The sequence below is a fragment of the Ovis canadensis genome, chromosome 17 (assembly GCF_042477335.2).
Source record: "Ovis canadensis isolate MfBH-ARS-UI-01 breed Bighorn chromosome 17, ARS-UI_OviCan_v2, whole genome shotgun sequence".
Lineage (NCBI taxonomy): Eukaryota > Metazoa > Chordata > Mammalia > Artiodactyla > Bovidae > Ovis > Ovis canadensis.
The window spans coordinates 76796909-76811904 of record NC_091261.1 but is presented as its reverse complement, the minus strand read 5'-3'; the positions used below and the strand labels follow the sequence as shown (position 1 = coordinate 76811904).

Sequence of the window (14996 nt, the reverse complement as noted above, 5' to 3'; positions counted from 1 at the left end):
CGTGTGCGTGCGCGTGTGTGTGTGCGTGTGCGCGTGTGCGCGTGTGTGCGTGTGCGTGTGCGTGTGTGCGTGTGTGTGCATGTGTGTGCGCGTGTGTGTGTGTGCGTGTGTGTGCGTGTGCGTGTGTGTGTGCACGTGTGTGTGTGGAGGGAAGCCGAAGGTCCCAGGCGGGGGTGATGGAAGCAGAGACCCTGGTGGCAGTGGGTGGGGTGAGGAGGGTTTGGCATGTGTAAGCGTGTGGGTGTGCGTGTGCGTGCGTGTGCATGCGCACATGTGTGCACCCGTGTGTGTGCACGCGTGTGTGTGTGCTCTGTGAGCCAGCCTCTGTGCGTCCTGTGTCCCTGCTGCTCCTTTGTCTGCGCTTTTGTGTCCAGACAACAGAGAAGGCAGGCAGCGAGTGTGCCATTCTCACCCAGCCCATCTCGCGATCCGTCTGCAAACAGACGCCCCGCACCTGCTCCCTGGCCTCCCCAGCCGCCCCAGCAGGTGCTGCAGCCGGCCAGCCTCTCCCCATCCTGCCCGCCCTCCCAGCCCATTTCTTCTCCTGTAAGGGCAGATTCTGGCAGAGCCAGGGAGGGGCCAGAAGGAACCGGAAAGGGGGAGACACTCCCTGCAGAGCCTCACGCCCAGACCCGATGCGCCCGCAGCCCCATCAGTGCATGCTCTGCACACTCACCAAACCTGCACACTCACCAAACCCTGCTCACCCCGGCTCTCTGCCTCCATCACCCCCGCCTGGGACCTCCGGCTTCCCTCTGGTCTGCTCCCCTCACTCCAGCCAGAAGGGTCTCGAAATGCAAAGCTGACCTCATTGCCCCCCCGCCTCAGCCCACAGCCCTTCAGGGTCGCAGGATGAAGAGTGAGCGCCTTGCCTTCCCGGTAAGGCCCTGCCTTGGCTGATTCCTGCTGACGGTCCCGCGTCCATCCCTCACCACGCTCCTGCTCCACTTGCCACCCGGCCGCCACCCCCGGCCCCGCCTGAGTGTCTTTGTCTCGGACAAGGACACTTGGAGAAGGGATGAAACCTTCTCCTGGTCAAAGTCAAGGCCGTTTGTTACACACAGTCCTTGATTGACCCATGTCCCGCCCCTTCGGGGCTGCTTTTAGTTGGAGATTACATAGCTATTTGTCTGTGTGTATACACACATGCTCACACACACGCACACACGCACACACACCAGCTTGTGAGATCCTTTATGGGAGGAACCTGCTGTTTTTCCACCCACGCACCACCAGAGCTCGCCCCCGGGGTCTGACTCACAGGTGGCCCTCCATGTACGTTGGTCAAAAGAACAACTAAACCTTCAGGTGTAAATGCTGCAGTTCTGGAAGGCTTCTCAGAAACCGTTTAATAGATGGACAGACAGAGACCCAGAGAAGGAAGGTGACTCACCCAAGGCTTTGTTGCAACGCAGGCATGCTGATGGTATAACCTGTGTCTGCCTTCCAAAGGGCACCTTCTCCTTTAGAAGCCAGTCAACCAGCTCAAGCGCCCACGCTGAACTGGCTGCAGAGCCGCTGTCCGCTTCCCAGAACTTGTCTGCCTGTGTGAGTTAGTGGTGTGTCCTCATCCCTTTCTCCAAACACCTGCTGCCGTCGCCTTGAGCCCCTCTCGCTGGGTCCTCCCTTTCCTGCAGCCCATCATCTCCCCGCCCCGACTCAGACGCCGTGTGAACCCCGTCCTCACTGATCCCCAGAGCAGAAGCGAATGCAAAGCTCTTGAAGAAGACGACTAAGGAAATTCGGGGCAAATAACAGTCACTGAGCATTTACTGTGTTCCAGCTCCTGGGCTAAACGCTCGAAGTGCAATGGCCGTAACAGCCCATGGTACCAGTACTGGTATTATCCCCATTTTACAGACACGGAAACTGAAGCTGAGGGACACAGCTAGGAGGTGTCTGAGCCGAGACTCAGCCCCAGCAGTCTGCATCCAGATCTGGCCCCGTCACACCTTCCCGGGCTCTCCGAGTGCCCGCCGCACTGGTCTGGGGGCAGCAGCCCACGCAGTCCTCCCTGCATCCTGCAGCCCCGTCTCCCTACCTCCCCATCCCCACGCGGCCACGCCGCAGCCATTCTGCAGGAACAACGCATTCTTTATTTATGAGATGCATCTGGACTCTGCAGATCGGCTGGGAATGCTGCGGTGTCTGCAGGCAGGAGGCAGAAAGTTCTGGAGGCCAGAAGTCCTCCAGGAGGCAGACAGGGGCAGGGCTCAGGGCCCCAGACTCTAGCAGGGGCACCCAGTGGGTCTCCAGAGCCCAGAGTGGGAGTGGAGGCAAAGAAATTTGGGCTTTGGATCCTCTTTGCATCCCGGCCTGCCCCCGGCAAGCAGCAGAGAACCCGGGGCGGGCTGGCGGCACAGAGACCGGAGACACACAGGCGCTGGGCATCTCCGCAGGCTACCACAAAACCCCACAGGGCAGGGCTTCCTGTGCCCACTTTATAGGGGAGGAGACAAGACTTGTAGAAGGCAGGAAGCTCTTTCTGAATTTTTAACCTTGCTTTGTCAGCCCTGTCCCCCACAAAGAAGGGAATTAAAGCGGCTTGCTGGGCTTCCCTGGTGGCTCAGATGGTAAAGAATCTGCCTACAATGCGGGAGACCTGGGTTCGATCCCTGGGTCAGGAAGATCCCCTGGAGAAGGGAATAGCTACCCACTCCAGTATTCTTGCCTGGAGAATCCCATGGACAGAGGAGCCTGGCAGGCTACAGTCCATGGGGTTGCAAAGAGTCAGACACGACTGAGCGACTAACACACACACACACACACACACACACACACAGTGTGGCTTATAAGCACGCCCTCAGGGGCTTTCCTGGTGGTCCAGTGTTTAAGAATCTGCCTTGCAATGCAGAGGACACAGTTGCGATCCCTGATCTGGGAAGATCCCTAATGCCGGGCAGTAGCTAAGCCTGTGCATCACAGCTACTGAGCTCACACACTGCAATTACTGAAGCCTGTGCCCCTTAGAGCCCGTGCCCCACAGCAAGAGATGCCACTGCAATGAGAAGCCTGTGCCCTGCAATGAAGAGAAGCCCCTGCTCACTGCAAGTAGAGAAAGCCCTTGTGATGCAATGAAGGCCCACCACAGCCAAAAAAATCAGTGAATACATAGATTCTTTTTAACTTAAAAATTCTTTAAAAAAGATTAAGGATGCCCTCCAGCCCAGGCAAAAAACTAAATATACAATGGAGAAAATGAGGCTCACAGAAAGGAATATGGAGTCAGGGATTAAGCTCCTCCTCCAAAGCCTGTCACCTGGTACTGCCTAGTTGCTAGTGGTGGATTGTGCTTTGGTCCCGAGCATCCTGGCAGTCAAGGCAAAGAGGGAACGCAGTTCCTTTCGAAGGTATCCAGGGTCTACAAGGAGAAAGGACGTTGGAAACACAGGTGTGGCAGGGAAACAGAGGAGGAACATCAGGCCCCTAATCAAATCTCAGATTCCAAAGTTCCTAGAAATTGTCCCACCAACCCGTATTCCACCACCTCTTTCCCTACTCCACCTGCCCAGGGTAGAACAGTCTCCTGACAGCCTCGAAGTGAAGTGAAGTCGCTCAGTCGTGTCCGACTCTTTGCGACCCCGTGGACCGTAGCCCACCAGGCTCTTCCGTCCATGGGATTCTCCAGGCAAGAATACTGGAGTGGGTTGCCCTTTCCTTCTCCAGGGGATCTTCCCAACCCAGGGATCGAACCCAGGTCTCCCACATTGCAGGCAGACGCTTTAACCTCTGAGCCACCAGGGAAGTCCAGCCTCTAGGAGGTGTGTTTTCACATGCGGCCACCAGGTGGCGGTGCGGCGCAGGTTTCGGGTGGAGGTTTGTTAGATTCCCGTGGTGGCCCAGTGGGCTGGAGGGGCCGGGAAGCGCCTGAGCTACCTTGGTGAACTAGTGTGGAGCCTTCGGTTGAACCTCAGTGAAGAAATCGGTCTCAGGCCCGGGCAGACTGCACTGCTTCCTCACAGAGGAAGGAGGAAGAGCCCTGGCCAGAGTGTCACGAGTCACTGGTTTTGAGTCTCAGCCCTGCTTCCCATTTTCTGTGCAAAAAAGCACATTCATTTGCACGTGCTAACCTATCTTCTTACCTGAGCAAGCGGTTGATAACGCCTTGCAGGAGGAAGAGGAGACGGAGCCAGCGATGCAAAGATCGTGGTCACTAAGGCCAAGAACAGCCGGCGGCTGGCGTGGGGGGGGAGGGGCGGGGGCGAGGGGGGTGGTGGTGAAAGAACAAGAGCTTCTAAGATACAGGTGAGGAAAAAGGGGGCCCAAAGGAGGCCCAAAAGGAAAGCCACCAGGGCCCCTGGTTAGGGACAAGGAGAGGAAGTGGTCAACGCTTCTGTTTCTCCTCATGGGTTCAGGGGTTTAGGAGAGTTCAAAGAGCCAGGATTTGTTCAAGTGTCGATGACAAACCCATCTTAAAACATCTTAAAAGGAAAAATATAAAAACACAGGGAGAAGGTGTTTTTCGGTTCATGTGATAAATAGCGCAGGGGGTATTTGCATAACAGGATAGTGGGGCTCATTTCTGGCCGCTAGGGCTTCCCCTGCCTTGGTTTTTCTTTCATATTGCCTTCGAAGGCAAGTCCCGATCTCACACCTGCCAGTTCACAAGCCTAGCGCGGAGAAAGCATCTCCTTCCAAATGGTCCCAAAGTTCCAGAGCGGCCTCTCATTGGCTCCCCCTGGATCACAGGCCCATCCCTTGGACCAATCACGGTGACTGTTACCTGGCCCGCCGCTGTTCTCCTCACCTCTGCAATCAGGCGAGTCCTCCGCGGACTCGACCCGGAGAGGGAGACAGGCGACGCTCTTAAGGGAAACTGGGGTGAAAAGGGCAGACTGTCACCTCCAGGAGGAACCGGTCACAACCCGCAGGACTGCCTCCGCCACGTTTTTGTGTCAAGAGAAGATTCAGGAGCGTGAGGCAGGAAAAGAGCCTCCTCGCCCTGAGGTATCTCCCCTCCACCAGTCTTGTAGTTAGGCGATGGGCAAACAGCCGTGGGAAGTAGGGATGGGGGCCACAGCCCATCGTGGGGGCTTGTGCCAGACTTGGCTCCCCACCCCAGTGGGGCGCGCGGGGTGGAGTGGGGGCTTCTGGGCTCAAGTCCCTCGTTAGTGAGCGGGGGGCGATGGCCGGGGAGGGGGGGCGCGAGGGGGCGGCGGTTGAGTGCCCGGCCCTGTGACCAGCTCGAAGCAGACCTCAGTAGGTGCCGTTTCTTAACAAAGGGCTGCGGTGATGAGCGCCGTTACTGGAGCCATCGTTGCTCTGGTCCTTGTTAGTGATGAATAGGCGCTCCACGCAGCCGCTTCTGGCAGGATTCCGGGAAAAGCTCCCTCGCCAGGTCTCACTCGCCCTCCTCTCCCCTATTTCTTCACTCGCCCTCCGCCCCTCCCTCTCATAAACACACTCAGGACGGGTAAGGTCTTCCACTTCTCGCCTCCTTTCATCCCGGGTGGTTTCTTTACTTTCTGTCTGACCTGTCCCACCATCATCTCTGTCAGGGCCTCTGTGCTCCCAGGGCGGTGGGGGCGGGGGGGGGGGTGGGGGGGTGGAGGAGAAAGTGATTCATTAAGTGTGAGGACCCTGTAAACCAGAGAAAGGACCAGACAGGTAGGCAGGAGGCTTCGGAGCAGCCTCGTGGATGGTGCTTAGTGCGGTGCCTTAGGCAAGGCCCTTTCCCTCTCTGGGCCAGAAGGAAGTTGGCGTGAGACCCCTAGTCCCAGACGCTGTGCTGGGTCACGTGCACCACGTGTGGGGTTCTGCCTGACCGGTGTTCTGTGCGTAACACTCACTTCTGAACAAACAGCATCAATAATTCAAGTGCCCCTTCCTTTATAACCTAGGAGAATTGGTCTTCTGGCAAGATGGGAAAAATGATTTCACGCTCCCTTTCCCCCCCTCCCATGATCACCCCTGACAAATTGTCTCTTTATTGCCTGTCACTCCGGCCGTCATCTCACATCTGGGGTTCCATTTTTTACAGTTGCTAGCCTCACTCTGGCTCTGACCGGGACTGGCTTTTAATAGGGTTGCCATCAGATTCCAGTGAGGCTCTCCCCATTCTTTCACTCAGCAAATATGGCCTGCTTTGACCCCTAGGGACCCACAGCTTACTTAGGATAGATGAGAAGGTTCCCCATTTATTCATGCTAAAGTGTAAGGGGCAACTTTCTTAACTTTTTCAAAGGAGGGTATGAACCTAGCAATTTACTGTTTACAAATCCCACTGTGCCTAGTATCTCTTTAACGCTCCGGAAGCTTTATACAACCCACAGTGAGCTCAATGCTCTTCAGGGCTGGGTGACCTCAGGCAAGTAGCTTGACCTCTCTGAACCTCTGAGCCTCAAGTTCTTGATGAGCTTTATGGGGATAATGATAATGTCAAGGAGTTACTGTGAGGTTTAAATTATATCCCAGATGAAAGAAACCAGGGGAATGTATATCATCAATTTTATCATCATTGTTATTGTTATGAGGAAGGTTGTAAGGGGGTTGGGGTAAAGACAGAGGACTATCAGAGTGAAAAGACAGAGAAAGTTAAAGTATTACTAATAACCATACTGAGAATGATACCAACAACTTCCCCGAAGTTTTCTTGAGACCTTATCGAGTGCCTTGTGTATGTTCTGGGCACAGGCATATATAATATGTCCTTTAACTTTTCACAAGCAAAGGGGTGGGTATTGTGTTTCCCCAGTTAACAGACAAGAAAACTGAGGTGACAAGCTGGGAGCCCAGGATGCGTGTCCATGCTGTGATGGCCTCTGTTCCCAGGGGTGAAACCAGTTCAGAACTATCAGGGTCAGACAGTCACCCCTTGTGGAAGGTACAGCTTTAGAGTTACAACTTTCCTATACCCAGTGCTCTCTAGGGGCTCAGAGTGGAGACATTTCTAGGTGGAAAATGGCGACCAGACCCAACCCTCATCCAAGGCCTCAGCAAAACCTCAGAATCCACAGACTGACTTCAGGCCCCCTCTCTAAATTGTCCTCATCCCTATGTCTTCCTAATGCCCGTTCCCTAGGACTGACCATGACACCACGTCCTGGACAGTATCCCTGCTCCCATAGCAACGCTTAGCATCTCCGCAGTGCCCTTCCTAAAGTCCTGCCAAATGCCAGGACCTGAACACTCCAACCTAATTCATACTAGGCTGTGAATGACTATATCACACTTAACTGCCCCATTTACCACTTTATTCCTCAAGTCATTCATGAGGCAAGATGCTCCACCAAAAAGGAAAATAAAAGATAACAGTTGTGTGTCAGGTACTTTTGAAAAACCCCGAACACTCTCTTCTCCCTTCCAGAGAGTCATCTGCTATCGTTGTTCAGCCACTCATCCTTGTCTGACTCTTTGCAACCCCACGGACTGAGAGAGTCAGGATTCACATTACACTCCGGCAAGCTGTGAGTATTCCTGCACTGTAGACGCCAACAGTACCCAAAGCTACAGGACATAATTTTTGTTCAAGGAACCAAGTAACAATACCTGTAAAACAGCCATTGATAAATCCTTAGTGAGGACCCAGGTTCCATCCCTGGTCTTGGAACTAGGATCCCACAAGCCACGTGGTACAGCCAAAAAAATTAAACAAATAAATTTAGTTAAATAATAAAAAGAGACGTGACTCTGTTATACATTGGAAATGGGGCTTCCCCAGTGGTTCAGCAGCTAAAGAATCCTCCTGCGATGTAGGAGACTCATGTTCGAGCCCTAGGTTGGGAAGATGCCCTAGAGAAATAGCAGCCCACTCCAGTGCTGTTGCCTGGAAAATCCCATGGACGGAGGAGCCTGGTAGGCTGCAGTCCACGGGGTCACAAAGAGTTGGACACGACTGAGCAACTTCCCTTTCACTTTTCACTTTCATGCATTGGAGAAGGAAATGGCAACCCACTCCAGTGTTCTTACTTGGAGAATCCCAGGGACGGGGGAGCCTGGTGGGCTGCTGTCTATGGGGTCGCACAGAGTCGGACACGACTGAAGCGACTTAGCAGCAGCAGCCAGTATTCTTGCCTGGAGAATTCCATGGACAGAGGAGTCTGGTGGGCTGCACTCCAGGTGGTCACAAACAGTCAGACACGACTGGGCACTAGTAGGGTAGAATGGGGGCAATAGTACCCCCAAAGAAGTGAAAATTGGCACCTGAGGAGCAAACGAAACAAAAATAAACCCCAAACATTATTCTTTTTATGTGAAGCACAGATGTACATATATGATGGACATGGATCCACATTATATTAACATCTGTGGCATTAAGATTCTGTTGGCAAAAGGGGAGGCAGTTTGGAAAACAATGTCTGAAGAGACGCTGGAGGGGTGGCAATAAAGAAAAAAAGCTTTAGAAACACTGGACTTGATAGAGAAGTTCCTTCCAAGTCTGTGAACACCTGATTCTAAATGAAAGGGTCAGCAGGAGTACAGGGGGCCCAGGTTCCATCCCTGGTCAGGGAACTACATCCCACGTGCCTCAACTAAGACCTGGCACCACCAAATAACTTTTAAAAAACCGAACCCACAGGTGGGAACAAACCTGGTCTCGTGGACTGAAACGTTTCCTCTCAAAATTCACAAGTTGAAGTCCAACCCCCAATACCCCAGAATATAAAGATATTTGGAGAAAAGGTGTGCCGAGAGATCATTAAGTCAGGCTGTTAGGGTGAGGCTCTCATCCAAGAAGACTGGGGTCCTTATAAGAAGAGGAAGAAGTACCAGGGGTTCACACACAGAGGAAAGTCCACATGAGGACACAGGGAGGAGGTGGCCGTCTGCAAGCCGAGGAGAGAGCCCTCCCCAGAAACCAACTCTGGTGGCACCTTAATCATCAACTTCCAGCCTCCATAACCATGAGAAAGTAGATTTCTGTTGTTTAAGCCACTGTCTGTGCTATCTGGTTTTGGCAAATGTAAGCACCCCACTACAGTACTCTTGCCTGGAAAATCCCATGGACAGAGGAGCCTGGTAGGCTGCAGTCCATGCGGTAGCAAAGAGTCAGACAAGACTGAGCAACTTCACTTTCACTTTTAACTTTCATGCATTGGAGAAGGAAATGGCAACCCACTCCAGTGTTCTTGCCTAGAGAATCCTAGGGACGGGGGAGCCTGGTGGACTGCCATCTATCTATGGGGTCGTGTAGAGTCAGACACGACTGAATCGACTTAGCAGCAACAGCAGCAGCAGCAGCAGCAAATGAATACGCCTGGGATGTTTAAGGAGCACATCACTACAGGGACATGAGGTCATAGACAGCACAGGGGAGGCAGACCATGGCCAGCCTCGGTGTCGGACTAGGAAATACTGGTTTGTTTTGATCTTGGGGTAGGGTGGGAAGTGTGGGAGGGTTTTAGCAGGGGAGCAAAGGTCAAACTTACTCTTTTTTAAATATACCCACACTTGCAGCCTGTGGGATTGTAATTCCCCAACCAGGGATTGAACCCATGCTGCCTGCTCTGAGAGCACGGAGTCTTAACCATCGGGCCGCCAGGGAAGTCCCCCACCTTACGTTTTCAACGGGGCCACTCTGGCTGCTGGGTGCAGAGCAGATTTGTTGTGCAGCCACTAAGTTGCGTCCAACTCTTTGTGAACCCCAGGCTCCTCTGTCCATGGAATTTCCCAGGCAAAAATACCGGAGCAGGTAGCCATTCCCATCTCCAGGGAGTCTTTCCAACCCAGGGATAGAACCTGCTCTCCTGCACTGCAGGCAGATTCTTGACCACTGAGCTACCAGGGAAGCCTGAAGAACAGGTTGTTCAGAGGCAAAGTGGGACCAGGGAGACCGACGGGGATGGAGAGAGAGCGGCTTGGACCAATGTAGGGGCAACAGAGACGGTGACAAGGGCTTGGGTTCTAGTACATTCTGAAGGCGCAGACACCACGATTTGCCAGTGCATTGGACTGCGGGGTGTGAGAGATTTGGGATTATTCCAAAGGTTTGGGCCCACACAGCTGGAAACGTGTAGCTTCAGTTGTGGATGGATTCTGTTTGAGACGTACGTCAGACATCCACGTGGAGGTGTGGAGGAAGGAGCTGATATTCAGGGATGGAGTCTAGAGGAGAGGTCAGAGCAGCGATAAACTCCAGGGAAGGACTGCCTCCCAGCCCTCTCCCATCATCTGACTGAGGTCCTTGCTTATCCGCCCTACACACCCAAACCTCCTCATCACAGCACCCGTCACAGGAGATTATAGCCCACTGTGGACTTGTCTGCCTTCCCCACCCAACTGCGTGAGAGAAAAGGTTTTGTGTCTCTTGTTTACCATTTGCCAGGGCCTGGGTGCACAGGAGGTCCCAGGCACGTGGCTGTTTGAATGAACGGCATACTACAAAGAGGGGTTAAAAAATGACTAAAAGTGCCAGTGTTCCCAAATACTGTCCTCCCCTTCCTGAGCCAGATAATGTTATCTTTTCCAGCAGGCTGTTCAGAACCCCGCCCCTTCCTGACTCTATCAGACTTACTTATGACAGAGGAAGATAGTCCGGAAAACAGCCAGATGGCTTACGATTGCTAAGACAATCTATATACAAAGAACCAGGAGAGACAGTAAGGGCAGGGCGGGGCGAGGAACGTGTGTGCAGATCTGGCCGCTCAGGCTGCAAATGGAATGGGAAGGTGGAAGGTGTTAAATGTGACTCCAGGGCAGTATGTGTGAGAAAGAACTGGGGAGAGAAAAAAAGGAAGGTGTGAAGCTTTAAGGGAGAGAACTTGCTCCCTCCATGCATGGCTTTAAAAAAAAAACACATGCTTGGGACAGTTTATTGGGAAGACAGGAATCATAAACATACGTGTACCTGAGTTTGGGGGAGAACGGATACATGTGTACGTGTGACTGAGATCCTTAGAACTGTCCACCTAGAACTATCACAACATTGTTAATCAACTACATCCCAATATAAAGTAAAACATTTAAAAATAATTATATGTGCACCCTCCCTAGTAACTCAGCCAGTAAAACCCTCCTGCAGTGCAGGAGACCTAGGTTTGATCCCCAGGTTGGGAAGATCCACTGGAGAAGGGATACGCTACCCACTCCAGAATTCTGGCCTGAAGAATTCCATGGACTGTATAGTCCATGGGTCGCAAAGAATCAGACACAACTGAGTGACTTTCCCTTTCACTTTCCATAAAACAGCAGCAAGGTTCTTGAGGGAAAAAAAATCAGGAAGCAAAAATGAACAAAACTAAGGATAGAAGCAGGTAAAGCCCAAATCTCTGTAGGAGATATTAACAGCCCTTTCTGAGTGATTGATTAAAAAATAATAATTTTTTAAAAATTGGCAAGGATATAGAAAAAATCCTACCAAAGTTGTGAACCAACCTGACCTAGTTCACATTTATAGAACACTACACCGAACAACGGTAAGACCTTAAAATTTTCACGTCTATCAGAAATAGACCATAATCTGAGCCAGGAAATAAGTTTCATTAGAATATTGAAATCTTGAGTATGTTCTCTGATCACAATTAACAAACCAATAACAATAAATTATGTAGGAAATCCCAAATATTCAGATAGGATATCCCTAAGTAACCTGTGGATCAAAGAAGAACTCATAAGGGAGACTGGAAAATATCAAAGTGAGTGATAATGAAAACACATCAGATCACAATTTCTGGGAAGCAGCAGTGATTGCAGGGAAATTCTAAACTGTGACTATATGGGCGTGCGTGCGCGGGTGCATGCTGTCGCTTCAGTGTGTGTGACTCTTTTCGACCCCATGGACTGTAGCCTGCCAGGCTCCTCTGTCCATGGGATTCTCCAGGCAAGAATACTGGAGTGGGGTGCCGTGCCCTCCAGACATCCTCCCCACCCAGAGAGCCAACCCGTGGCTCCTGCGTTGCAGGCAGATTCTTTACCATCTGAGCCACCAGGGAAACCCATATGGGGGGAGGGGCCATAATTAATGACTCGAGGCTCTACCTTTAAAAGCTAGACACAAGACGAATAAAGTAAACCCTAAATAATAGAAGATGAACAACAGGAAGGGTAAGAGCAAAACTCAGCGAAATGAAACACGGACGACAGAGAAAATCAGCAAAGCCACACGCTGATCCTCTGAAAGGATTCACCAAATGGAAGACCACACGCGGACACTAGGCCTTTTATTTTAGTATTACTTTTAGTTTTTCGTGCTGACTGTGCGTGGACTGGCTCACAGGGTTAACGGTGCATACGGGTTACGGGGCGGGCAGACGGGAGAGCAGCTGCAGCGTCCGCGGCTCCTCCATTCCAGACAAGCACACGTGCCCTGCTCAGCGCCGACCCCTCTGCTCACTGCTGGATTCTTCGGATGCTCTGCACCTGGAAGGTCTGGGCGTGAGAACCCCACTCCCGGAAGTGCTTGTAGTCGCCTGAGTGGTGGTCACACTCCAGCACGTACTGAAAGCCTCGGTAGCCAGGAAACTGGGAGCAAACCCAGCTGGAAAAGGGAAGGGGGCAGACCATTACCTTTCAAGAGGCACCAGCACGGCCACCAAGGCAGAGACACGGGGGCAGCCGGGGCTGTGAGCACACTCCAGCCACCCCGCGCTCCTGCCCAGAACGCGCCCTGCTCTGCCCGCCACGGGCGTCTAGATCACGCGCTTCCGTCTGCCAGCAACACCCTTCTGGCCCTTCTTTGCCTGGTCGAGTTAATATTTATCATCCAGGTCTCAGCCCGATCTTCACTGCAACGGGGGCGGTCTGACTTCTCGTCCAAATTAGGCCACGGTCCCCCCTCGTACCTTTGTAGCACTCGCGTAATTAGGTAATTAACAGATTATTTGTAAAAAAAAAAAAAAGTCATGCTCCTCTGCCAACAGCAAGCACCTGTGTGCCCTGGTTCATTGTTATTTAGCGCCTGCACAATGCCTGGCACAATAAATATTTGATGAGGAAAGGGAGGGGGGAGGGGGGAGGAAGGGGGGAGGGGAGGGGAGGGAAGAGGAGGGGAGAAGGAAGAGGGAGGAGGGGGAGGGGATGGCAGGAGGAAGAAGGGAGGAGTCTTCCTCTTCATTGACCCTCACATTGTTCAGGACTAGACGAGGGCTGGTGTCTTCTCTGAGCTTCCCTTCCCCTTTCTGTAAGAGGGAGGCGGACTCGAGATTCCCAAGAGGTCCATCCTCCTCAGGAGGTGTCCCCCCAGCCCTCTCAACCTCCTCTCTGTCCCTGCAGAGCACAGCCTCGATCCACTTACGCCCCCGAGTGGACGTGGAAGGAGCCCACTTCATTGCCATCCCAGCCCATGGCCTGTAGAGAGGGGTAGTCATCACTCAGCTCTCCTTTCCTGCCCAGGAAGTTCTCCTGCTCGAAGATGGTCAGCCTCGAGTCGCGGTGGTTCTGCAGGGAAGAGAGTCAGAGCATCAGGGTGTCAGTCGGAAGCCCTAGCAGGCCCCCGCACCCCAGCTCTCGTCTCCAAAAATCAGCCTTCCTCGCCAGCCCTCTGGAAGGACAATAAGGCAACAGGCACTGGAAACCTTATAAGAGGCAAAACCTTCCTGAAATTTACACAGAATAAACAAGGACAACAAGCCTTGGTGATAAAAGAAAAAAAGAAAATAATCAAAAAAAAATCAATATGACACCCAACAGCAGGGGATCAGGGGGTAAGCTGGAGTGTTGCACTAGGGTTAAGAGCAGGGTGTGGAGATCTGGGTTCAAATCCTGATTCTCCACACACCAGCTGACTGAGCTTAAAAACATGCCCCACATATACACAATGGAATATTACTCAGCCATTGAAAAGAATGAAGTGATGCCATTTGCAGCAACCAGGATGGACCTAGAGATTGTCATACTGAGTGAAGTAAGTCAGACAGGGAAGGAGGAAATATCGTATGCCATTCCTTACATGTGGAATCGAAAAAGAAATGATGCAGAAGAGCTTAACTTACAAAACAGAGAGAGACTCACAGACGGAGAGAACGAACTTAATGGTTGCCGGAGGGGAAAGATGGGGGGATGGGATAGTTAGGGAGTTTGGGATGAACATGTACACACTGCTATATTCAAAATAGATAACCAACAAGGTCCTACTATATAGCACATGGAACTCGGCTCAATGTCATGTGGCAGCCTGGATGGGAGGGGCATTTAGGGGAGAATGGATACACGTATATGTGTGGCTGAGTCCCTTTCCTGTTCACCTGAAACTATGGCAACATTGTTAAATTGGCTATACCCCAATACAAAATAAAAAGTTTAAATAGACAAAAGAAAAAAAAAACCTGTCCCACAGCATTTCTGAGCCTGTTTCCACATCTATAAAATGAAATTAACCACATCCACTTTTGCAGAACTGGTAAACTAGGTAAAGGCAGGGATCGCTTCTGTGAGAGCCCGCGTGGGTCCCTATATGGGCACAGTGGCTGGGCTGTCTGTGGAACAAGTGAGCAGCCATGAGACAGTATACTGGGTAGGCACCATGGAAAATGTCACAGGTGAGATTTAATCACCCGGAGGGTGACTGGATATATTTGCAGAGGGGGTAAGGCTGGTTTCCGAGCTTTAGGTTCATTATGATTCAATTTGTACAACCAAATGATATGCATATGTAGATATATAGCCTTAGGTGGTGCTGATACGCAGATCTAGACATTGATATGGACATCAATCGCTGCAGATAGCATCTGTGGGTAGCACAGAAACCAAGGGAATCTCAAGTACCGATAACAGTAGGCTTCTGTCTCAGAAGTGTGGGTATAAGTGACTTTTATTTTCTTATTCAGCCATATGGGGTTTTTCCCTGAACTTTAGGGGACAAATACATGTGCTGTAGTTATTTAAAATTCATCAAAATTGTTTTTTGAAGGAGAAAAATACACCTTTTTGAGCCTCAGTTTTTTCGTCTGTAAAATGGGGGTCATAATACTCACCTCCCCCCATACTCTGTACACAGTAGCTAAAATATAAAATCAGGGACACTGACCGTGAATTAGGAATAAGACATAGGACCCCTATTTCTTCCATTGCCCTGCCATCTCTGGTGACCAGCCTCTCCCAGTGCCCCTGAGTCATGAAAA

At 51.6% G+C, this 14996-nt stretch overlaps 1 protein-coding gene and 1 long non-coding RNA gene across 4 annotated transcripts in view; one reads left to right on the top strand and one right to left on the bottom strand.

Moving 5' to 3' along the window:
* Positions 1-4503: 4503 nt before the first annotated feature.
* On the top strand, positions 4504-14214 carry LOC138422462 (uncharacterized). Its single transcript, XR_011249880.1, has 3 exons — positions 4504-4947; positions 7307-7406; positions 13150-14214. It is a non-coding gene; the product is annotated as an uncharacterized lncRNA (long non-coding RNA).
* Positions 12083-14996, bottom strand: part of CRYBA4 (crystallin beta A4) — a 19278-nt gene continuing 16364 nt past the window's right edge. For all 3 annotated transcript variants that reach the window (XM_069557411.1, XM_069557412.1, XM_069557413.1), the window contains 2 exons: positions 13172-13314; positions 12083-12415 (listed from right to left, as the gene is read on the bottom strand). In XM_069557411.1, the coding sequence (XP_069413512.1) occupies positions 12268-12415; positions 13172-13314 (291 nt within the window). In that variant the 3' untranslated portion in view covers positions 12083-12267. The remainder of the gene's footprint in view (positions 12416-13171; positions 13315-14996) is intronic.